Source organism: Populus nigra, chromosome 7, assembly GCF_951802175.1.
Source record: "Populus nigra chromosome 7, ddPopNigr1.1, whole genome shotgun sequence".
NCBI lineage: Eukaryota > Viridiplantae > Streptophyta > Magnoliopsida > Malpighiales > Salicaceae > Populus > Populus nigra.
The window spans coordinates 1412087-1436006 of NC_084858.1; the positions used below are offsets into that span (position 1 = coordinate 1412087).

Genomic DNA, 23920 nt, shown 5'->3' on the forward strand with positions numbered 1-23920 from the left:
GATTATCATGCAATTTCAACTAAACTATAAGAAGTTAAAGAATAATTTCCCTTTTAATATTATTTGGTCGTCTATATTTTATCTTGGAATAATAATATATAGAATACAATAAGACCTTTTATTGACTATAATAATTATTAGGTTTTTGTTTGTTTCTTGGTGTTGTGTTTTTTCTCAAGAATCCATGGTTTTTCCACGAAAAGATTATAATTTTGCTTTGGTACTACACTGTTTTTCTCAAGAGGCCATGCTTTGTACTTACTTCATCATGGACTCGAAGAATCACATGCAATTTCGTACAATTAAATTTCTCTCTTCAGTTTGTACTTGAAGGATTTAGCTGTGAGAAAATCCAACATTAACCACATATCTATAGTTATTGTCAAGGAGCTAGACTTGAGAAATATGAAGCAAGTAGATTCTTACATCCGGCATAATATCCTAGAACAGTAGAACTTGTAGGTAAAACAACAAACAATCAATTGAAGAACCCCCCCGCAAAGCAGCCATTAACTCAATCTTCTGCAATGAATAGCTTCAGTTTAGCACATTAATCATCTTCTTTAAGCCATTAAATTGTCAATGCTCAACCCAATAGCATTTTCTCCGGATTGCTAGGAAGTCTAACTTATATGGTCTAATGTTCATTAACTCATCACTAGTAATAACGTACAGCTCCAGAATGAGAAGAAAGCTTGTTTAAAGTAAATCAATTGCATCGGATGTCTAGAGAAGTACTTGAAGAGGTTTACTCCAATGACTTTCAGCCACCCCGAGCTTCCCTTCTTGTGGCATCGTGAAGCAGATCAACATCCACGCCCTCTGGAGGAAGTTGAACGTATCTCACCACCGATCCCCTTATGAAACAGTTCCTCACAGAAAGCTGCAATTTAACATAAAATCATTAGATCCAGCTAGCACGATCATATTGAAAATCCAGAAGAACAGGACTGTCAAATGGGAAAGATAAAAGGTACTATGGGCATCATAACTTGAAGCAAACATAGGATAAAGCAAGTAAACCCAGGGAATTTATTCACGGAAAAACATCAATAACAAGAGTTCAACACAATCCTCGTCCTGAAAACATTCTTTGGGTGTTTTTGTGTGTGGATGTCCAGAGATGCGCATCTTCATGAATTTATACAACGAAAATAGCACACGCCCTCATAGGAACACATTCATGCATGAATATAGAGGACTTGACAGCAGAACTCCTAGCAAAGGCAATTACTCAGTTTCTCCCAATCCTCGCTCGCATATTGCATGACAATTTCATAGGAGAAGTGAATGAATATTTTTGTGATCCCTATTTAAAATTTTTTGATTTGCAGAAAGAAGTTTACTTGTTTTTATAACAAAATTATACATGAATGGCCAGATCATTGATAGAAATAATGTCCAAATGCTAAACCCGCCCTCTTTATGTTTTTTTTTTTTGTGAAATAGAAGAAAAAAGGAAAGAGAAAACAAAGAATGAAACAATGCTCTCTTCTATTAGTAAGGGAAAGAATATTGCAGGAGCAGAATACAAACTCATTGAAGGTGGCAAGCAAAGAAACATAAACTTTTCAAGATGTGCTATTTTATAAAAAGCTAGGAACCAGATATACAACATCATCATCCATCGCAAATATAAAATCAGCCACAACATAAAATTCCAAAAACATGTGATATGTTTATTTGACATGCATGCTGTAAATAAGCCAAAACATAAAATTCCAAAAATATGTGATATGTTTATTTGACATGCATGCTGTCAGCAAGTGTGATTTCTTACAACTAATTCATCCAACCGACCTTCAGATCATCCTCCTTAAAACAAACACCCAAAACTCTTGTAAATAGTTACTTTGACATTTTGGAAAAATAATATAATTATGATCTTCAAGAAGAATAGGGAGTTGGATCCATGATAATGCAATCCTAATCAGAATATGATTTACATATGATCTCCAAACTGTAAGTCTACTCATAATCCAACTCTTTATGAGCAAGTTAAATCTCTATAAGGAGGGGACTTTGAAGCATAACTTAGGGTATGCACACTCAATTGCTTAAAAATCTTTCCCAAGCTTTCTCTCAACTAACAAGCTTGCTAACTTGGGCATCAGAGTGGTCTCCCAAGAACAGCTTCTGGGCCATCCTTAGGTTTTAATTGTTTTCCAGGCACAACACATGAGTTCAATGTGGGAAGCAGCTTGATATTGACTAGCTCGTAGCCTTACTCAACAATTCTAACTTTTCAATAATATGGCTGTTTTTTGCTGTCTGTGGGAATAAACATAACGACAATTCATGATGACATCAATAACACTTTTAACTCTTCAACTTTGCTCACTGGTGTCAACAAGAAAAAGGGTGAGCTCATCCAAGAGATCAAATACAACTATCAATTAAAAACATGATTCATCAAGATAATAGCCATGAATAACAAGGAGTTGGCCAAAACAATTTGTCAGCACATGAAATCGAGATAATCACAACTTAGGTCAGCCACTTATCAAACTTTGATTATTAAAAAAATACACATGCTGTGTCGTTCTTGAAAATTGCATCAACTTGCAAAATAAAACCTCCGTTACTACACAACAGTCATGAACTCCTTAATTTGTTGATTAAACCAGGAGAAAGAGAAATATGGGGAAGCCTCATGTCAAACTGAGGCGAGCTTGGCATATAGTGCCTACCTCAACATAAGTCCTTGACATACCTAGCTGCACCAGCTTGACACCAGGGTAATTAGCTTGGTGTGGTACTGTGTCCAGATATAAATGACAAGGACCACTTAGCTAACTTGAAGATTCAATGGAGATGAAACTTATCATTAAAAAGTTGCATGTTTAACACATCATCGGAGATTATGATCATGATAACAGAATTAATGATATGCTGGTATGCTGCTGTCATAAAGTTCACATTTTAGTTTGTTTCTTTCTTCGTTGTAAATACAACTTGTTATTTTGCATCTCCACACTCGGTATGAAATTCTGCTAACCTAGGGAACAAGTTTATTTCCCATTCATGATTAGCCTGATCACTATGAACTGTTGTTTCTCTAAGGACTCGTATAGTGATCAAATTCAGCCAAGTGGTCTACAATATAGCACCACTGAGATCAGATATGAGACAAGGATATCTAAAATAAGGATCAAGAATGAGCTGCCAGATAGCTTTGAATAACAAATCAACACAATCTGCACTCCAAGATAGCCTGACAAAGTCACAAGACGAGAAATAAGGGGACAATCAAGCTACAGGATAGCTCAGCATAGGCGCATGATTATAAGAACATCAAACAACCTTTTAAACAAAGCTAGGGTTGCTGGGTCATCACATGTGCTGTGAGATAACCGACCTACTTGTAAAGTCGAGGTACTAGACTGCTTGATGACCTAAAACCCGGTCTACAAGATACCCAAGGCCATGACTGAACCCAAGCTACTAAATAAAGATAATTTGGTCACAATAACTTATGCGACAAGATGGCTGAACTATCTACAGCTAGCTTCAGGATCAAGATGGCTAAATTGCACATAACTCTATGAGAAAGATAGTTGAGCTCTCAATAACTTGTTCTACTAGATAGCAAAGAAAAGAAAGCTTAAGCCACAAGATGATTGAGCCTACTCCAAATTGATGTAATCGATAGCTCAGTAAAAGTCACAAATGAGATACCGGATATCTCAACTTTTTCTTCAAGAACTAAGTTGCCATGCTAAGCGTGCAAACCTTTCCAAGTCTAAAGAAGACTTTAGTTAAATTCTCAAGGGAGAATAAGAGAATAACAGCTTGTCATCCATAGATGATCAAAAGTAAGCTACATAGCCCAGTAATAATCACAAAAGAGCTACCGGATAGCTCAAAGAAAGGTCATATAATGTCAAGCCACTAAATGATAGTTCTATTGTTGATTTTACATATCAAAATATCTTAAGGGTGTTTCATAAAAAGCCTTAGTTTGGACACAACTGATCCAGACAATGAGCTAAGATCGCAAAAGTCCGTAAAGAATTTAAGCTCTACGAATCGGAAGCCAAGGGTCACTTGATGACGAAAAGAACAATATGATTAAACCCACCAAATAGCTTTATGTATGTAGTTGAAATTTAAGGGTTGGCTCATAAGCAGGCTACTATATATCCCAAAATGTCAGCTACAAAATAGAACTGCACCAATATAAGAATAATTTACTTTTTGCAAGAAAAGGTCATCAAAATGACCTAATAATTTTGACTTTAATTCCTGTACAAAAAAAATTCCATACCAAGCTTTCAGTCAAATACATTACACTACGAGCTTGGTAACTTAGGGGAAGGTAATTAGGGTTGAAAATGGAATAATAATAATAATAAAAAGAAAAAAACATGATAGGGAAATTATTAGGGTTTAAGAGAACAGGAGTAGAGTACCATGTGAGGGTACTTGTCTTGATCGACAACGCGGGTGTTCTCGAGCTTGATGTTGAGGTATTGATCGACAGAGTGAAGAGTTCCTCTAATTGCCAAATCATTCTTCAGCTCTACCGTCACTTCTTTCCCTACCAAATCCTTGAAATACGAAAAGAACAACTGCACCCAAAAACCCCCATTATTCATAAACCCTAAATCATATCATTATCATTAACCTTTTAATTACAATCACGAGAAAAAATAGAGATGACTCACCATAATCTCTAACCTATCTGCGTTATGAATGTCTTTCTGTGACTGTTAAGCAGCTTATTAGGTCTCCTGCTACACTGCTTTGCTTCGATCGTTATGGAATGGAATGGAATACTCTACTCCTTTTTATACCTGCTTGCTTTGCTGGGATGACCAATATACCCCTCCACCACACACACACACACACACACACACACACACACACACACACACATCTCACAGTTTAGCATTGATTGTTACAGTGTAACGATGAATTTGTATGTCCTAGACAAAAATAATGAACTGGTCATTGAAGGTAAAATGTTCTACTCGCTAGAATGAATCTATTGTTATTATCATATTAATCAGAAATAAATCGGTTTTCTTATAATTTTTAGTGTAGTAAAATAATTTAATTATTAAAAAAAAACAAATAAATTGCATCTAGAGATTTTTTTATTTTTTTAACATAATAAAATAATTGAATTATCCTAAAAACAAAAATTACTAAACTAATATTCAAGGCTTTTTTATATTTTCATTATGATTTTTTAGTTATGATTAGGTTGTCTTAAGGGTAATTAGGTAATTGAATTAATAAAAAATATTATTTAAAAAATAATTAATGAGTACAATGCATATGTTAGTACCAAGGTTGTCAATTCCGTTTCGGTAGGTGTTTTGTTTTTTCAATTGGAATGGAATGTTTCAGTTTCAAAGTGTTTCGGCATGCCGTTTCGGGGTTGTACTGTTCATATATCTTGAATTTGAATTATATATATATATATATTCAACAAACATAATTCAAATTCAAGATAAATTAATTATAAATTATGCAATACAAACACAATGCCAAACAAATATAATTTTAAAATTTAAAATATTTCTAAATAGTCAAGATTAAATAGATCTTTAACTTAAACAAAATATCAAAATATTATGAAAGTAAAATGTTTTAACACAAATATTTTAAATATAAAGTTAGGTTAATGTTATCAAGGCTAATGGAATCTAAAACATCTTTTATTTTGCTCAAATTCCTACAAAGTATAAACATGAAAAAAACAACATGAATATAAACCATATATATTAGTGATAAATCTAATTTTAAAAAATTAATATCATTGTTAATGAAAATAGTAATAAAAATTTTCAATATTATTATTAATATCATTGTTATTGAAAATTGTAATGAAAAGGAACTTTTTATAATTAGGTGGTTTAATTAATTAAATTGAACAAGGTTCAATTTGATTCAATAGCTTTTCAAGAGTGGAACGGAACATGTGGAATGAAACAGGAACATTTCGGGTGGAATTTAGCCGAAAAATCCGGAACGGATCGAGATTTAAAATGAGATGAAATTTGTTCCGTTTTTTGAATTGGTATGGAACGTTTCGGCCATTTCGAGCGAAACAGAACGAAATTGACAACCTTGGACAGTACATGGACTCAACTAACTCTTTATTTTCTTTTTTAATGAGAAACTCAGGTTATATTGCCGGGATGAAGTTTTTGATACACCTAACATTAAAATAATTCTGAAAACTTAATCATGGCTCATAAAAATCAAGAAAGAAATTTTCGCACATTATAATTATGAAAGAAAATATTTGAATTATTGTCTGAGACTGATAGATGGCTCACAAAAATTGAAGAAAAGAGGCTGAGACGCAGTAGTTTAACCGACCACAGTGGGAGTCGAACCCACGACCTTCTGATCCGAAGTCAGACGCGCTAATCCACTGCGCTATGCGGTCCTCATTGTGCTGTAGTCCTCAGTGAAATAATATAGTTGTTTTACACGTTTGATTTACTTTCGCTTAAAAGATGCAGGGGAGTAGCCGGAATGGGCATGCCCCTGGCTATTTTGCTTTTTTAATTTACATTTCCTTATTTTATTTCATTTCAATAGTTAAATTATTGTTTATTTAGACTTTTGACGAATGTAAAATAAAATATTAGACAAAATTCAAAAAAGAAGAAGAAATAATTAGAGTAAAACCTTTTTCATTTTAATAGTTCAGGAAATCTTTGTACTTTAAATTTATATATTTTAGATGACTTTAATATGCTAATATTAAAAATAAAAAATAATATTATTTAAATATATTTTTAATTAAAAAAATCTTGAACTACAATACTAACGAATCGATCCCCCTCTTCTTGTTCAAGATTAGTATTACTATCAAGCACATAATTAAGTAAAACAACGCATTTTAATTTAATAAATAATGGTACCAAATTCTTGTAAACCTCTTGCAACATTGCCATGAAAGATCATCAAACCTACCACTAGCTCTGTGTGTTTGAATAAGTCACAACTTTTTGTGTACATGTTCGATGTTTCAACAATGTTGTGCCTACAGGATCCCCACTATTTTGTGCAACAAGAAGCAGCTCAGGTGAAGTTATACATGGTGAACTCCATAGCGTGAAAGCTTTAGCTGAATTTACGTTGTTAGAACAACAGGAAGGGTGGTGGGTGATCCAAGAACTTTGCTACCAACATCAGGAAATGTTTCATGACCTGGCAATGCGCTCACTTTTCCACTTCTGCTCACTTGAATTGGATATTGTAGCAAGTTTCCTCTCATTTCTTTACCCTCCTCGGAAACATATGCTTTCCAGTTGTGTCTGGAAATCTTACTCACTCGTTTCATGCATTCAAGGTGCTGAGGCTCGCCGAAAGCTTCCTCGAGGTTGCCTAGATGCTCTGCCCAAAGAGACATCCGGTAACCATATACCTGCAGTCAAGTAATCAACGATGAGGGTATGAAGAATGGCTTGAAATGTTTCCTTTGTATTTAATCAATTAAAAAAAAACTTAAGTTAACTTATCAAACTTGTAATTTAGATTATAATTTTAGAATAATCATATAAAAAATAAACTGAAAAAAATTATGATTCCAATAACCAAACAGATATAATTGAAATTTAAAAAAAAGAACATTGCAGACCGAAAAAAATGTTGTTGTTCGTTGTGAAGGGGGTTGCTGTCGTTATGGCATGAGGATAGAGTGAAATTGGGGAAGAATTCAAATCAATTCATCAATTGTTTTGGCTGTGTTCCATTGTCACCATGACACACATCGCGGCAGGCAGCCCTTGCCGCCCAGTACTAGTTCGAAGAGTATTGCTTGCAGAGCTAAACTCTCTCACTACATTAAGCATTTAATCAATTATTCATTCAAACCCACGTTCCATAATGCATTTTCTAATAAAAATATATTATCACGTAATATACATATAATTAAAGTTTAAATTGAAACTTCTCACCTCTGGAAGAAAAGATGGTAATGAAAACAAGTTTTCCTTCCCTCCTAAATTTTCCTCTCAAACCCACCAATTTCCTGTCAAAATCCTCTAGATTTAATCATTCAGTAGGTAGTCTAGTAGTAAGAATTTGAAATTAAGAGGTTTTCTTCTTTTGTGATTTCAGATTCGAGCCCTATAGTTGTTAATATGATGACTACTGGAGATTTACATGATCGTTAACTTCAGGGCCTGTAAGATTAGTCGAGATACACGTAAACTGACCTGAACATCCATGTTAATAAAATAAAAAAAATCCTCTAGATTTTCATTATTTTTCCTAGCCTAATATCTTCCTAATCCCTTCTTACCCCTTTTATTCTTGTATGGAGATGTGAATTTGGGTAGAATATTGAAGAAATTTGAAAGAAAAAAAAAAAACTCTCTCCTTCTTTAAACAGCCGGCCACTATTGGCTTCCAAAGGAGGTCATCGGTGCTTATATACTCACCTTTTCGGCCTCTTAAGAAAAGTATTGCCTCTCCTTTTAATAATTAAATGTTTTTCGTTTCACCGAGTATTTCATCTAGTCAACCCAACTAATTTTTAATTTAACACAATTGTTTTTATCCATTTTATTATTAATATAAAAATCTTTCAATTTCATTTTATTTTCAAATTAGGATTTTAATATTTACAAACTCAGAAAATTAATTTTAATCTGAGTTTTACACTCAATGTCCTTTAAAAAAGGAAATTAAATTCGTCATTTTTTTTTTGTATCATTGTCATCTGTTGATGATTTTTTTTAGTAAAATATTTTTTCTACTTTTCCTTTTTCAAATAAAATAAAGTGGTGATCACTGTCTCATATTTTCAAGAACCGTTCTATTCATTTTAGAAGGAAAAAAAACCCTTAAAATTACCTTTCTATTTGTATTATCTAGGAAAATGAGGATTTGAGAAAAAGATTTGGCCACCTTATGTTTTCCAAATTTATTTAATTTGACCCGATTAGACTAAATTGCATTAAAATATAAGGTAATTACAATTAAAATTTTGAAAATGGTTAAGAAAAAAACAATATTTTTTTAAAATAAAATATTATAGGAATGAAAAAAGATCAATACTTTCTTAAATTATTTTTAAAGAAATTATATTAATATTTGATCAATGAATTTTTTTTATAAAAAACAAATAAATAAATAAATCTTTGAAGAAATATTGAAATTTTTCTAATGTTGTATGTGTAGTTATCAAACCCGGCTAAAGGGTTGAATTCTAAATCAACTCAAAAAAATTAAAAAAAATAATATTTAAAGTTTTAATATCTCACATAAAAAAAGTCAAGAAACAATTCATGTATATATAGATTATACATATTATAAATAATAAAGTTTTAAAAATTATTTCAAATTTTTTTTATTCCACATTAAAAAGATATTATATTTTTTTTTAAATTGAAGTATTTAAATAAAAAAATTTTCTTTATCTTATATTGAAAAAACATAATTTTTTTCTCGTAAACATAAAATTACATTTTGAATTCTAAAAAAATAAATAAAAGCTACTTCTAGTGATAAACTCGTGTGTATAATGTTGGACTGCATAAAAAAAAAAATCCTCTTGTGTTCTTTTATACGCACAAGACAATACCTATATCTTCCCAACCTTACCTTTATTTAAAAGTTTTTATCCCTCCTTTAACTAAAGCCACTATTTTTTTTATTGTAATTTTTTTTTCCGACGAACAGGTGCTCATGAGAAATAAGAAAATATCAATTAGATCAAAGATTATATTTTTCATTATGAGGAAAAAATGTTGATATAAAAAAATATGTTGCTATTAGATTTCACCGGGTCAACCATATAAATAAATAAAAATACTCATGATAAGTATTAATTAAAAAAAACTTTAAAAGTTTTTTTATAAAAAAAACATACAAATAAAAAAATGTTTAATTAGAGATATACATTTTTTAAAAGAATCTCTAATCCTATATTAATTATCTATATTGAAGAAACCATTTTGCTTGCTAATAAAAGAGATGTTTTTTGAAGAAGAAAAAAATATTAATAAAAAATGAAAATTTTGAAAAAAATAATATTTTTATCCTGAATTACCGTTCTTTCGAATATCAATTTTTACTGCCATACAAAAAAAAAAATTACTCCTCGCTTTCCTTTTTAATCAGCGTTCACAACTCAATCATTATATGATTTATCCATTCATATATTTGTTGGAAAACAAATGCATAATGTTGAAGCCTTTTCGTCCTTTGTTATAAATTAGCTAGGAATCCTTTCCACAACATATACCCCTGCGTAGTAACTTCTATTAAAAGGCAGGAAAAAGTTGAAACACAGATGACAGATTGCACGCTTGTGGTAGAAGATATGCCATGACCGAGCAACCTCGCTAAGAAGCTCAAGCAGTTAAATAGACGGGAAAAATACCGCTTTCCTACTTTCCTACTAGTCTCATGAAGGCAAGCCTATTCACCAAACCAGTCATCGACAATTCATTTCATGTGTCTCGTGAGAATGCAAATTGAAAGATGAAAGTGAATTACTGGTCCATTCTTACTTCCACCTCAGAGAACCATCAGTCTTCTCAGTATCTTCCCTGCACAACCCAATAAAGACGAGAGAAATAAGATGATATGGTGCAGGGCAAAAGGGAATCAACTCTTTCTTAAAACTGTACATTTTCACAAAAACTGATGGTGTTCAGCTTCTTCTCCTCACATTTCATCAGTGTACTTCACTTTCAAGCACGCAGAGTTTCCCAGGAGATCTATTGGTAATTGAAGAATAGTAACCACTAAACTCTTGATGATAAAACTTTCCAGTAATCTAACTTGTAAGCAGTCAGGGGCTAACCTAGCTACACAAGATGGCATTTTAATCTATCTTCCGATCAACAAATCTACAAGTCATGCGTGCATGCATGCAAGGTCAGTAAACCATTCTTCGTCCTCACCTGCACTATGAAACCATCTATGGATAATCTAAAAACAGTGTGAGAAAAAAGTTCCGTTTATTCACTTAATGGGGGGTGTGCCTTACTTGGTTTGACCACCCTGGTGGTCCCAATGGTGCATAGTTCCCTTGCTCTCCTTGCATGCCCATCTGCTCCATTTGTGCAGACCTCTAACCTTCACCTGGGTTACGTTGTCCATAGCTACTATTTCCACCTTGCCCATAGTTTCCACCATAGGTGGGAGAATAATTCCAGTTCTCTCCCCTGTAATCTCTTTGCCCAGGAGATTCATGATCCCTCCAATCTCCTTGTGTAAAGCTCCTTTGGTCTGGGTCATACTGATTTCCCTGCTGTCTTTGGAAGTAACCTTGCTGTCCTGGGGGGTGATGATTTCCCTGCCGTCCTTGGTTATAACCTTGCCCTGGGGGAAAATGATTTCCCTGCTGTTCTGGGTTGTACCCTTGCTGTCCTGGGGGGTAATGACTTCTCTGCTCTCCCTGGTTGTAACCTTGCTGTCCTGGGGGAACACGATTTCCGTGCTGTCCTGGATATGTGTTCCTTTCCCCAGGGGCATAATCCCTATTGTTCATCGGCATCCTTCCTCGCCCTGCAGGACCATGATTTTGCTGTGGTGGACCATTTTGTTGAGACCTGTAGTTACTACCACCTACTTGCTCTCCTTCGTTGTAACCTTGCTGTCCTGGAGGATCATGATTTCCTTGCTGTCCTGGATACATGTTCCTTCCTCCAGGGGCATAATCCCTATTGTTCATCAGCATCCTTCCTCCTAGCCCTGGAGGACCATGATTTTGCTGTGGTGGACCATTTTGTTGAGACCTGTAGTTACTACCACCTACTTGCTCTCCTTCGTTGTAACCTTGCTGTCCTGGGGGATCATGATTTCCTTGCTGTCCTGGATACATGTTCCTTCCTCCAGGGGCATAATCCCTATTGTTCATCAGCATCCTTCCTCCTAGCCCTGGAGGACCATGATTTTGCTGTGGTGGACCATTTTGTTGATATCCGTAGTTACTACCACCTCCTTGCATACACCCTTGCTGACTATACTGGGGTTGCAGCCCGTGATAATTTGGAATTGGACTTTCTCGCTGGTCAAATCTTGGTGGAATTCCACCTTGCCCATAGTTTCCACCATGGGTGGGAGAATAATTCCAGTTGTCTCCCTTATAATCTCTTTGCCCATGAGGTCCATGATCCCTCCAATCTCCTTGTGGAAAGCTCCTTTGGTCTGGGGCATAATGATTTCCCTGCTGTCCTTGGTTGTAACCTTGTCCTTGGGGGTGATGATTTCGCTGCTGTCCATGGTTGTAACCTTGCTGTCCTGGGGGGTCATGATTTCCACCACCTCCTGGGGGGTAATGATTTCGCTGCTGTCCATGGTTGTAACCTTGCTGTCCTGGGGGATCATGATTTCCTTGTTGTCCTGGATACATGTTCCTTCCTCCAGGGGCATAATCCCTATTGTTCATCGGCATCCTTCCTCCTAGCCCTGGAGGACCATGATTTTGCTGTGGTGGACCATTTTGTTGAGACCTGTAGTTACCACCACCTCCTGGCAATCGTCCTTGCTGACTATTCTGGGGTTGCAGCCTTTGATTATTTGGAATTGGACTATCTCGCTGGTCAAATCTAGGTGGAATTCTACCCTGGTGACGGCATCTTTCTCCCCCTCTCTGAAATTGAACTGTGGTTGGTCCCGGAGTGATCATTCTATGTTCATACTCGTCTCCTGCAAAGGACATCAAATGATTTTAATTCACCAGTTGAATGAACCACTATCAGACTTGCTTTTAAATAATTGTGTAACAGCCATAACACTACCTTAAAAGAGTAGAATAATAGACCATATACTACAACGCATTTCAACAATGAAATTGAATGAAGAAATTTCAATCACAAGGAGACAAAAATGACCTTCATATTCCTTGTTTCCGGGAGAATCTGGTAATACAAAAACAACCCTCGGAACGTCTGTTTAGAGAAAGTCAGTCAGCAAGCATTCAGGACAACAACAACAATAACAATGCACAAAAACAGATGGAAATTCAGAATGCAAGAAACCATCATCATATGTGGTTGAGTTTGACAGAAGGGGCAGATACAAAAGTGATTTTAATGTGTTTGATTGATGGGGACGGAGACAGCTCTTCTATAGCTAGTTTTTGGAGTGAAATTGTATACTTTCAAAATAGAAAGAAAAAAGGTCTCCATTGTCCCATTGTCTCTTCTGTCTAGAGACGGTGACTAAAAGCTAACACTACCTCTAAACTTTTCGGACTCTTGTTCCGTCATCAAAACCTGAAACCCTTGAAAAGTAGTTGTGCTACAAGCATATATTCTCTTCTTCGCCTCCTCAATACTGAAAACACATTACGCCATTAAAATTAAACTAAAAAATTATAACAAAAAATAAAAAATGAAACCTGCTGTTGAGTCCCTGGGCACAGATGCGTTCATAAGCAGCGATCATTTCTCGAGGCGAGGGTTTGGGTTCTTCTTTGGGGAAATCAACAGTCACCAGCCAGTAATTGTAAGCGCAGCCTTCGAACAGAGTTTTGTTCTCAGTGATTTCGCCTAAATTCTCGTATGCCCAGTACTGTTTCTCTCCTATTGCAGCCGTCGACGTCATCGACACTCTCGTTCCCGAGAATCCCCGCCATTGAGAAATGATTGGGGGCGTCTGTGCGGCTGGTGGTGCGATTGCCATAGGAGCGGGGAGAGAGGGGCTCCGTTGCCGAGTTGAAGAGAGAGGGGTTAGGGCTCGACGGAGGCGGAGTAGTCGTTGCGCCATGGCTATGCTAGGATTTTGGAGGGGGTTTATGAGAGGCTCTAGACTCTCTCTCTCTCTATTAGTTTTTTTTTTTCCTCCCTAGTTTTCAGTAACTAGCCTTTGGAAATGTGTTTCGAAACGTTTATTATTTAACAAATTTGTAATATTGTTACATGTGCTCCACACGCGCCGGAGAGTCTTTGCCATCTTTAGACAATACATGAGTCATGAGATATTACTGTATGATGACAAAACACCGTCTTCTGCGGTTATATCGGAAGTATCTTTTCAGTGGTTAGATAAAGGAGTTTTTTTTTTTCAATTTAATTTTTATTATTTAGATTATAATTTTTTTTGTTGTTTTATTTTGTTTTTATTGATTTTTTTAATTATATCCTTTATTATTTATTTTTATATAAAATTTGATCCTAATTTTTTTATTTTTTTTATTCTTTTTGTAATTAAGATTTATGATTTAAGTTTTTTATGTTAAAATTGATCCTTATTTTTTTTTTGTTACTATTTGCTTTTAATTCTTTTTTATTATATTTTTTTTTCAATTTCATCTTTAAATATTTTATTGATTGAGGGTTTTACTTTATTATTTTTTAAAAGTTTGTTTTCTTTAGCATTACTCTCAAACTCATGATCATGCTCACAAATTTGAAAATTAATATATGTTGACATTGTTTATTTTTTAGATATTTTTTTAAAACATATGCAAATGATCTATCATTTACTAATTATATCATGCCTAACATAAAAGTTAAAAGATAAAATGGACCACTTATGTTGTGTTAGTATAAAAATAAAAAGAAATAAAACAGTATGTAATAAAGTTGAGGAGAGAGAAAATAACTAAAAAAATTAGGTCAAGATTTCTTACAATATATTTTTTTTATTGTTTTTGTTTAAACCAATTACAAACTCCTATTATAAGCTTTAATTTAAAAGATATTTGATATTTTTTTTTTGTTAAGAAGTGAAACTAAAAAAAAAACAAGGAAATTGTCCATGCAAGATCAATTCTTATCAAAGCTCCTTATATCATTTAAGAGTTTATGATAATACAATAATCGAGTTATACTTCACTTACACCCTTAATATTTTTCAATTAAATGATGAAATCATATAATATAACTTGAAAATATTTTTTTATATTAAGTATGCATAAAAAATGTAGGGTATATTATATGCGCATATCCATTATTATTTTTTTGTTTTTTCCTGTCATAATATTTTTTTTTTAATTTATTTCAATTGATAAACGAGCATGTTTTGATCAAATAAGTGTAATGTAAAATATGTTTTGAGCTTATAAGGAAATAATTTAGATTATTAATATTTTGGTATATGACTTTATAAATTTGAGTCAATATAATCTGATTTTTTTTAATATCTTAATTTAAATTCAACAAGAATAATAAAAATAAAAATAATTATATCAATTAGTATAATGTTTTGATAAAATCATTATATAAGATATTAATATGATAAAAGAAATTATTTACAAATAACCAGACTATCCTCAACATTATGAGAGCATTGCAAAATAATATAATCTATAAAAGTTCACAAAACTATGGGAAAACATATAGCTGTATTTACAATAATAAGTTATCAGCTCCTGTTCACATAGATGAAGTCAAAGAGAAATTTCCTCATCAGATATCCAACTAAACAACAAAACAAAAACTAAAACACCTTAATGTCTTGCATGAGATACGCTGTGATTTATTAGTGTCGATTAATCAGTAATCAGCATTCAATAAATTTCTTCACATTTGGCAAGGAAAGGCAGTAACTTGATGCTTTCTGTACCTGCATTTTTGTATGATGGCCAAAGATAGCTAGGAAGATCCAGGAAAATATTGATTCTCTTTGTATATGAAGTGTTCAGCTGATCTTATTGCCTTTACATATGCTGTATGAATGCTCTTGTCTGCTTTCAAATTCTTTCCTAATACAAGATTCTGCAGAAAAAGGAGGTAAGTTATTGGAGCAGGTCTGGAATGATATCACATAAACATAAAACTAGAAGCACAAACTGGTTAATGTTAGCAAGTACTGCATAAAGCTAGTTCGAACTTGAGCCACGGCTTCTTGAGTGGAATTTGGAAATCCCTTCACAGATCCTGAATCAATAGATCGGAATACCTGTAAGAGAGACAATGATGATCATAATTTCTTTGGTATGTGTTTCAATTCTCCAAAGTCAACATTAGGCATCTTTCCCTTTATGAAAATCTGAACAGATTTGGAGAGAATTCCTTCACTATCTTTACTCATCATTGGAGTTATGCACCAAACCCCCAGAAAGTTATCTAAGAATTCATCTTCCACCTTTATTCTCAGCTCTTTTCCTCTTACATTATTCCCATTTCTAGGGTGAAGTTTGGCAGCAATGTTAAGAAGAATAGCAGCACGACAATTAGAAAAGCTCAATACTAGCAAAGAGGTTGGGATGATTAAGTATCAAAATATATCTAGCTCTTTTCCTCTTTCCTGAATTGATTGTCTCAACTGGTATCTCCACTACTCCAATAAGATGCACCCCAAGAAAATCATTGTCCTTAACATGAAACTTCATTGTCCTAAAATCGATACATCCAATTCACCATGCAAAAAAAAACAAGTTCCTTTGTATCCGGAATTGCAATAGATTGAGTCTTTCGAGGAACATTAGTTTCCGTACCCATTCTGTCTTGTTAACTTGGCAAACACCAAATTGTCAAGGCACCTATATTTGCCAAAACTAGATCCAAAGTTGATCAATCAGAAGCTAACATCATAAAGCTTGTGAAATTTACTGTTTTGCAGATGGACCATACAATATCACAAACATTCATAAAATATGGCAACTCAGTATTCTTACTTGAGTGCATCAAAAGCGTTAGGCAGAGCTTGCAGTCTCTGTAAGTTGACACCAGGAATCTTTCCCATGCTGAAATGTCAGGAAAAAAAGATTAGGAACAAAATGATCAGTTTGAAGACAAAAATATGTACACAACCACCCAGCATTCACTACCACCATGCATGCACATAAAGGCATCACAGTTCAACGAACAACCATGGTACAAACCACAAAACATCTATGCAGATTAATAATCTTGTATATAATTTACAGTGGGCGTTTAGATGCCAGAAAAATCAGTGATAATAAGCAAGTCTGTTAAAGATTAGCAAAAATTCAAGCTTCCATAAAGCTACACCAAAATCCCATAAATTCCAAGATGAAAGTGATTTACAAGTCCATTCTCTCTTCCACCTCAAAGAACCATCAGTCTTCTCAGTATCCTCCCTGCACAACCCAATAACATCGAGAGAAATAAGATGATATGGTGAAGGGCAAAAAGGAATGAACTCTTTCTTAAAGTTGTTCATTTTCACAAAAACTGATTGTGTTCAACTTCTCCTCACATTTCAGCAGTGTACTTCACTTTCAAGCATGCAGAGTTTCCCAGGAGACTGTTGGTAATTGAAGAATAGTGACCACAAAACTCTTGATGATAAAACTTTCCAGTAATCTAACTAGTAAGCAGTCAAGGGCTAACCTAGCTACACAAGATGACATTTTAATCTATCTTCCCATAAACAAATCTACAAGTCATGCGTGCATGTAAGGTCAGTAAACCATTCTTTGTCCTCACCTGCACTATGAAACCACCTATGAATAATCTAAAAATTGAGAAAAATAAGGTTCCAGTTAATCACTTAATGGAGGGAGTGCCTTACTTGGTTTGACCACCCTGGTTGTCCCAATGGTGCAGAGTTCCCTTGCTCTGTTTGCATGCTCCTCTGCTCCATTTGCACGGACCTCTGACCTTCACCTGGGTGACGTTGTCCATAGCTAGTATTTCCACCTTGCCCATAGTTTCCACCATGGGTGGGAGAATAATTGCAGTTGTCTCCCCTATCATCTCTTTGCCCAGGAGATCCATGATCCCTCCTCCAATCTCCTTGTGGAAAGCTCCTTTGGTCTGGGTCATAATGATTCCCCTGCTGTCCTTGGTTGTAACCTTGCTGTCCTGGGCGGTAATGACTTCCCTGCTGTTCCTGGAAGTAACCTTGCTGTCCTGGGGGGTAATGATTTCCCTGCTGTTCTTGGAAGTAACCTTGATGTCCTGGGGGGTAAAGATTTCCCTGCTGTCCTTGGTTGTAACCTTGCTGACCTGGGGGATAACGATTTCCATGCTGTCCTGGGTTGTAACCTTGCTGTCCTGGGGGGTAATGATTTCCCTGCTGCTCTTGGTTGTAACCTTGCTGACCTGGGGAATAACGATTTCCATGCTGTCCTTGGTTGTAACCTTGCTGTCCTGGGGGGTAATGATTTCCCTGCTGATCTTGGAAGTAACCTTGTCCTGGGGGGTAATGATTTCCCTGCTGTCCTTGGAAGTAACCTTGCTGTCCTGGATACATGTTCCTTCCTCCAGGGGCATAATCCCTATTGTTCATTGGCATCCTTCCTCCTAGCACTGGAGGACCATGATCTTGCTGTGATGGACCATTTTGTGGAGACCCGTAGCAACTACCACCTCCTTGCATGTGCCCTTGCTGACTGTACTGGAGTTACACAACCCAATAAAAACAAGAGAAATAAGATGATATGGTGAAGGGAAAAAGGGAATTAATTCTTAATTAAAGTTGTTCATTCTCAAAAACTTATTGTGTTCAACTTCTCCTCACATTTCAGCAGTGTACTTCACTTTCAAGCATGCAGAGTTTCCCAAGAGATTTATTGGTAATTGAAGAATAGTAATCACAAGACTTTTGATGATAAAACTTCCCTGTTATCTAACTTGTAAACAGTCATGGGCTAACCTAGCTCCAAAAGATGACATTTTAATCTATATTCCCATAAACAAATCTACAAGTCATGCGTGCATGTAAGGTCAGTAAACCATTCTCCGTCCTCACCTGCACTATGAAACCACCTATGGATAATCTAAAAAATGAAAAAAAGGGTCCTAATCACTTAATGGGGGGAGTGCCTTACTTGGTTTGACCACCCTGGTTGTCCCATTGGTGCATAGTTCCCTTGCTCTCCTTGCATGCCCCTCAGCTCCATTTGTGCGGACCTCTGACCTTCACCTGGGTGACGTCGTCCATAGCTAGTATTTCCACCTTGCCCATAGTTTCCACCATGGGTGGGAGAATAATTCCAGTTGTCTCCCCTATCATCTCTTTGCCCAGGAGATCCATGATCCCTCCTCCAATCTCCTTGTGGAAAGCTCCTTTGGTCTGGGTCATAATGATTCCCCTGCTGTCCTTGGTTGTAACCTTGCTGTCCTGGGCGGTAATGACTTCCCTGCTGTCCTTGGTTGTAACCTTGCTGTCCTGGGGGATCGTGATTTCCTTGCTGTCCTGGATATGTGTTCCTTCCTCCAGTAGCATAATCCCTATTGTTCATCGGCACTGTTCCTCCTAGCCCTGGAGGACCATGATTTTTCTGTGGTGGACGATTTTGTTGAGACCCGTAGTTACTACCACCTCCTTGCATATGCCCTTGCTGACTATACTGGGGTTGCGGCCCTTGATGGTTTGGAATTGGACTTTCAGGCTGGTCAAATCTAGGTGGAATTCTGCCTGGATCACGGCGCCTTTCTCCACCTCTCTGAAATTGAACTGGGGGTGGTCTCGGAGTGATTACTCCATTTTTATACTTGTCTCCTGCAAAGTAGATCAAATGAGTTTAATTCACCAATTGAACTAACCACTATCAAACTTGCTTTTAACTAATTGTGTAATAGCCAAGTGACCAAATGAAAGAGCTAATACTACCTTAAAAGAGTAGAATAACAGACAATATACTAGAATGCATTTCAACAATTGAATTGAAAGAAGATATTTCAATCACAAGGAGAAAAAAATGACCTCCATTTTCCTTTTTTACTCGCGAATCTGGTGATACAAAAACAGCCCCCGGAACACCTGTTTAAAGCATCATCACATATGACAAGTCAGTAAGCAAGCATTCAGGACACCAACAGCAATAACAATGCACAAAAAACAGGTGGAAATTCAGAATGCAAGAAACACAAATGTATGGTTACGCTTGACAGAAGGGGTAGATACGAAAGTGATGTAAATGCGTTTGATTGAAGGGATGGAGATGGCTCTCCTATAGTTAGTTTTGAAGTGAATTTGTTTACTTTCAAAGGGCCTCGTTTGTCCCACTGTCAAAAGCTAACACCTGCCTCTAAACTTTTCGGCCTCTTGGTGCGTAATTGAAACCTGAAACCCTTGGTAAATAGTTGTGCTACAAGCATACATTCTCTTCTTCGCCTCCTCAATACTGAAAAAACATCACGCCATTAAAATTAAACTAATAAATCATAACAAAAAACAAAACAAAACATGAAACCTGATGTTGAGTCCCTGGGCACAGATGCGTTCAAAACCAGCGACCATTTCTTCAGGAGAGGATTTGGGTTCTTTTGGGAAATCAACAGTCACCAGCCAGTGAATGTATTCGTTGCCTTCAAACAGAATTGTGTTCTTAACAATTTCTTCTCCATCCTCGTATACCTTGTACTGTTTCTCTGCTAAACCAGTCGTCGACATCATTGACACTCTCGTTCCCGAGAATCCCCGCCATTGAGAAATGATTGGGGGCGTCTGTGCGGCTGGTGGTGCGATTTCGATAGGAGTGGAGAGAGGAGGGCGTTGCCGAGTAGAAGAGAGTGGGGTTAGGGCTCGACGGAGGCGGAGCAGTCGTTGCGCCATAGCTATGCCAGGGTTTTGGAGGGGGTTTAGACTGGAATGAAAGGCTCTAGACTCTCCATCCCTCCCTCCCTCTCTAGTCAAGGGCTCTTACCTTATGGTACATTGATTTTACATAAATATTCAATCTAGTACATAGACTTTAATTATCTTTGTTTAAGTACACCGATTTTTCAGGACTTTCAATCAAGTCCAAGGCTCTGTTTTCTGCTTATGTGTCCTAAGGGAAAGCTGCAATTTTGATACATCAACTTTCACTTTTTCTCAATCTAGTACACGGGCTTTAATATTTACGGGTCTGAAATTTTAGAGCAGTTCAAAGGAAATTAAAGCTTCATTTGTTTTTGTTGTACGGTCAACGGTGTGCTGTGGTGTATGTTTTATCCTAAATATACATGTCTATCAATATATATTATAGTTTTATATAAATTTTATTAAAAACTCCTTTCTAAAATTTTGGATAAAAAAAAACTACAATTTATAATCTTTTTAAATTTATTTTTTAAATTATAACTGCAAAAACTTTTGTAATATCAAATATATATTAAGAATCTGTTTGTTTTTTTATTTTAAAAATGTTTTTGAAAAAAAATTAAATTTTTTTTTTGCTTCAAGTTAATTTTTTTTATATTTTCAAATTATTTTAATGTATTAATATTAAAAATATATTATTTTAATATATTTATAAATAAAAAATATTTTTAAAAATAATCACTAAATATACTATAAGCTTATTATTAAAAAGTTGAAAAACAGCGTAGTGGAAGGAGAAACCTAGCAAAATGAAGGGAAAAAAAGCTTTTCAAGCTTCCGTAATGCATATGAAAACAACATTGAGAAAATACTAGATGTCATACATGTGCACTGCCGCAAGCTTACGGTATATCTATATCTTGTCGTGAATTTATAAATTATACGGAGAAAAGTTAATGTAATCTACAATGTTTTCAAAAAAATATATAAAAAAATATTTTAAAAAAAAAGAAAAAAAATCATGAAGAGAAACACTGTAGCAATCTATAGTGTTTTGTCAGGAAATATACAGTTGTAATTCTCAACCAACTCAATATTAAAAAAAAAAATTGATAAGGAAAATTTTGAAAAAAATTCATAACAAAAAAAAATGTGGAGAATAACTGTAGCAATCCATAGTGTTTTTTTTAAAAAAAATACAAAGCTAAATTCTCAATCAGTTTAATATTAAAAAAAATAGAAACAACAAAGACAATTTTGAAAAAAAATCATATAAAAAAACAAAAATCATATAAAAAAAAAGAAAAAAGACCCATGTAGAGAAACACTATAGCAATGCATAATGTTTTGTGCGGAAAACTATAGTTGTAATTCTCAACCAGCTCAATATTAAAAAAATAAAATCAACAAAGATAATTTTGGAGAAAATCATAATAAAAACATAAAAACCATGTGAGGAAACACTGTAGCAATCCAAAATATTTTAAAGAAAAAAAAACTACAAAGTTAAATTCTTAACCATCTCAATATTAAAAAAATAAATTCAACAAAGATAATTTTAGAAAAAAAATGTGGAGAAACACTATAGCAAAGCAAAAACTATGTGGAGAAACACTATAGTAATTGATAATGTTTCAAAGAAAAAAACTATAAAGCTAAATTCTCAACCAGTTAAATAGTAAAAAAATAAAATCGACAAAGATAATTTAAAAAATATATAAAAATAAGAAGATAATTTTGGGGAAAAAAAAGAAAAAGCATATGGAGAATGGAAAAAAACAAAGAAAAAAGAAAAAACATACGGGGAATGAAAAAAAATACAAAACAAAACATGCGGGGAAAGCTAAATTATTTTTCCCACGTGTTTTAGAGTATTGTTAATAATAATGAATAAGAAATTGAATATGAAAATGAGGTAAAAAGATAATCTAAAAGTTTATTTAAAATATAAGGAATGAGTTATCGCCTTAACAACAAGGTTTTGGAAAGCAATATGCATTTTGTCATGGCGTTCATGGTGTAGTTTTTTTCTCCTGGATTTGGATATTGATAGGTTTTTGAATGTGTTGGAATTAATTATAAAACTACATTTAAAATAGTTAAGGAGTCACTATCAAGTATTATAATCACTTGGAAACTTACTGGTCTACAAGAATCGAGGTAAAAAGGCTAATTGTGTATGAAAAAGACGTTTTACCCAAGTGCATCTCATCTAAGATAAACTATATTATTGATTGTTTGATTTTTTTAAGTCATGTTTTTATCTGTTTGTCTCTCTAAAATTCAAAAACAAGTTATCCTTAATAAGGTAGTCTCTATCTTATGAATTCAAGGTAGATCCTTCTCGGTAAAAAGATCTCTATCTTTGGAGACTCAAGACAAATCTCTTTCAGTAAAGAGGTTTTTACCTTATCAAGTTAAAATCTAATCATTTTAAGGTCTAAATTTTAATAGTGTATTTATTTTTATTTTGTATCTTTAATACATGAGGATATACTTTACGTTGTAATTTTATATCCTCAAATATTAAAGTCTATAATTAATTTTAATATTTTATTTTTGTCAATTTATTTAATTTAATACCTGGAATATACATTGCATTGTAAAATTTATACCCCAAATATTAATTAAACAAATTAATTTTGGTGGTGTTTTTGAAATTTTGATCAAATCCTAATGGATAATCATAAACTTGTTATTATATCCATTAATTGATTTTTGTATTTTTCAAAATATGATAAAAATTCAATTTTTTTTATAAAATATTCATGAAAACTTTTAGAATTTAGTCATATGCACACAAATAAAGATATATTTTTTTATTTTCTTTATAAATAATTTTGAATTTTTTCAGAATTTTTAGAAATCATTTGGGATTTGTATAGCAAAATAAAAAAATAACAAAGAAAACTATCAAAAAATTTGTTGACTTTGTGATTTGAAAACCATTTGGGATTTGTGTGTTGACATGACATAAGAGATGTTTTGATCCTTAATTAACTGTGTTAATGTTAACTAAGGATATGTTATTGATAAAGTAGACTTTATTAACATATCATAAGAGATATTCTAATACTTAGTTAATTGTGTTGATGATAAGTAGGGATATGTTATCAGTATTAGTCGACCATGTTGACAAATATAAAAAAAAAATACTTATTAAACCATGTTAATGGTAATTAAGGAAGTGTTGTCAACATTAATTGATTGTGTTTATAAAATATAAGAGATGTTCTGATACGTAGTTAATTGTGTTGATGTTAACTAAAGATATGTTGTCGATATTAGTTGATCATGCTAACAAAACATAAAAAAAGTTCTGATATTTACTTAACCATGTTGATGGTAACTAAGGATGTGTTATCAATATTAGTCGACTGTGTTAACAATATATAAAAGGTGTTTTAATACTTTACTTAAATATATGTAAATCAAACTTTTATATGTTAAATTCATCTGTGCTTCTATTATATCGAGTATATAATTAACTAATGGAAAGAAAAATTAGAATTGATATAAATGACTATGAATGAAGAAAAATTTAATGGACTAA

General features: G+C 34.0%; 3 protein-coding genes and 1 non-coding gene across 18 annotated transcripts; all 4 read right to left on the reverse strand.

The window, feature by feature from the left end:
• Positions 1-396: 396 nt before the first annotated feature.
• Positions 397-4826, reverse strand: LOC133698646 (sm-like protein LSM2). The gene is made up of 3 exons (XM_062121643.1): positions 4668-4826; positions 4413-4571; positions 397-883 (listed from the first exon to the last, which is right to left on the reverse strand). Exons 1-3 carry the CDS (start codon positions 4668-4670, stop codon positions 764-766), a joined length of 282 nt encoding a protein of 93 aa, XP_061977627.1. The 5' UTR covers positions 4671-4826; the 3' UTR covers positions 397-763.
• A 1503-nt stretch (positions 4827-6329) lies between these two features.
• Positions 6330-6403, reverse strand: TRNAR-UCG (transfer RNA arginine (anticodon UCG)). Its single transcript has one exon. It is a non-coding gene; the product is annotated as a tRNA-Arg (tRNA).
• Positions 6404-10153: 3750 nt separating this feature from the next.
• On the reverse strand, positions 10154-13978 carry LOC133698393 (multiple organellar RNA editing factor 1, mitochondrial-like). 7 transcript variants are annotated; one of them, XR_009843108.1, is made up of 6 exons: positions 13325-13978; positions 13163-13260; positions 12816-12872; positions 10967-12630; positions 10781-10880; positions 10154-10523 (listed from the first exon to the last, which is right to left on the reverse strand). XR_009843108.1 is itself a non-coding variant. In XM_062121294.1 (4 exons), the coding sequence occupies exons 1-4, from the start codon at positions 13690-13692 to the stop codon at positions 11051-11053; spliced, it is 2103 nt and encodes a 700-aa protein (XP_061977278.1). In that variant the 5' UTR covers positions 13693-13978; the 3' UTR covers positions 10921-11050. The 7 variants fall into 7 exon arrangements, 1 of the variants encoding a protein (XP_061977278.1); XR_009843107.1 differs by having other exon boundaries at positions 10781-10885; XR_009843106.1 differs by having other exon boundaries at positions 10646-10885.
• Positions 13979-15194: 1216 nt separating this feature from the next.
• On the reverse strand, positions 15195-20457 carry LOC133698394 (multiple organellar RNA editing factor 1, mitochondrial-like). 9 transcript variants are annotated; one of them, XR_009843115.1, is made up of 8 exons: positions 20036-20457; positions 19869-19966; positions 19546-19602; positions 18668-19341; positions 17407-18234; positions 16920-16972; positions 16547-16615; positions 15195-15828 (listed from the first exon to the last, which is right to left on the reverse strand). XR_009843115.1 is itself a non-coding variant. In XM_062121296.1 (7 exons), the coding sequence occupies exons 1-6, from the start codon at positions 20395-20397 to the stop codon at positions 16565-16567; spliced, it is 2070 nt and encodes a 689-aa protein (XP_061977280.1). In that variant the 5' UTR covers positions 20398-20457; the 3' UTR covers positions 15195-15644; positions 16547-16564. The 9 variants fall into 9 exon arrangements, 2 of the variants coding, with proteins under 2 accessions (XP_061977280.1, XP_061977279.1); XR_009843110.1 differs by adding an exon at positions 17226-17321 and having other exon boundaries at positions 16547-16972; XR_009843109.1 differs by adding an exon at positions 17092-17321 and having other exon boundaries at positions 16547-16972.
• Positions 20458-23920: the final 3463 nt, after the last annotated feature.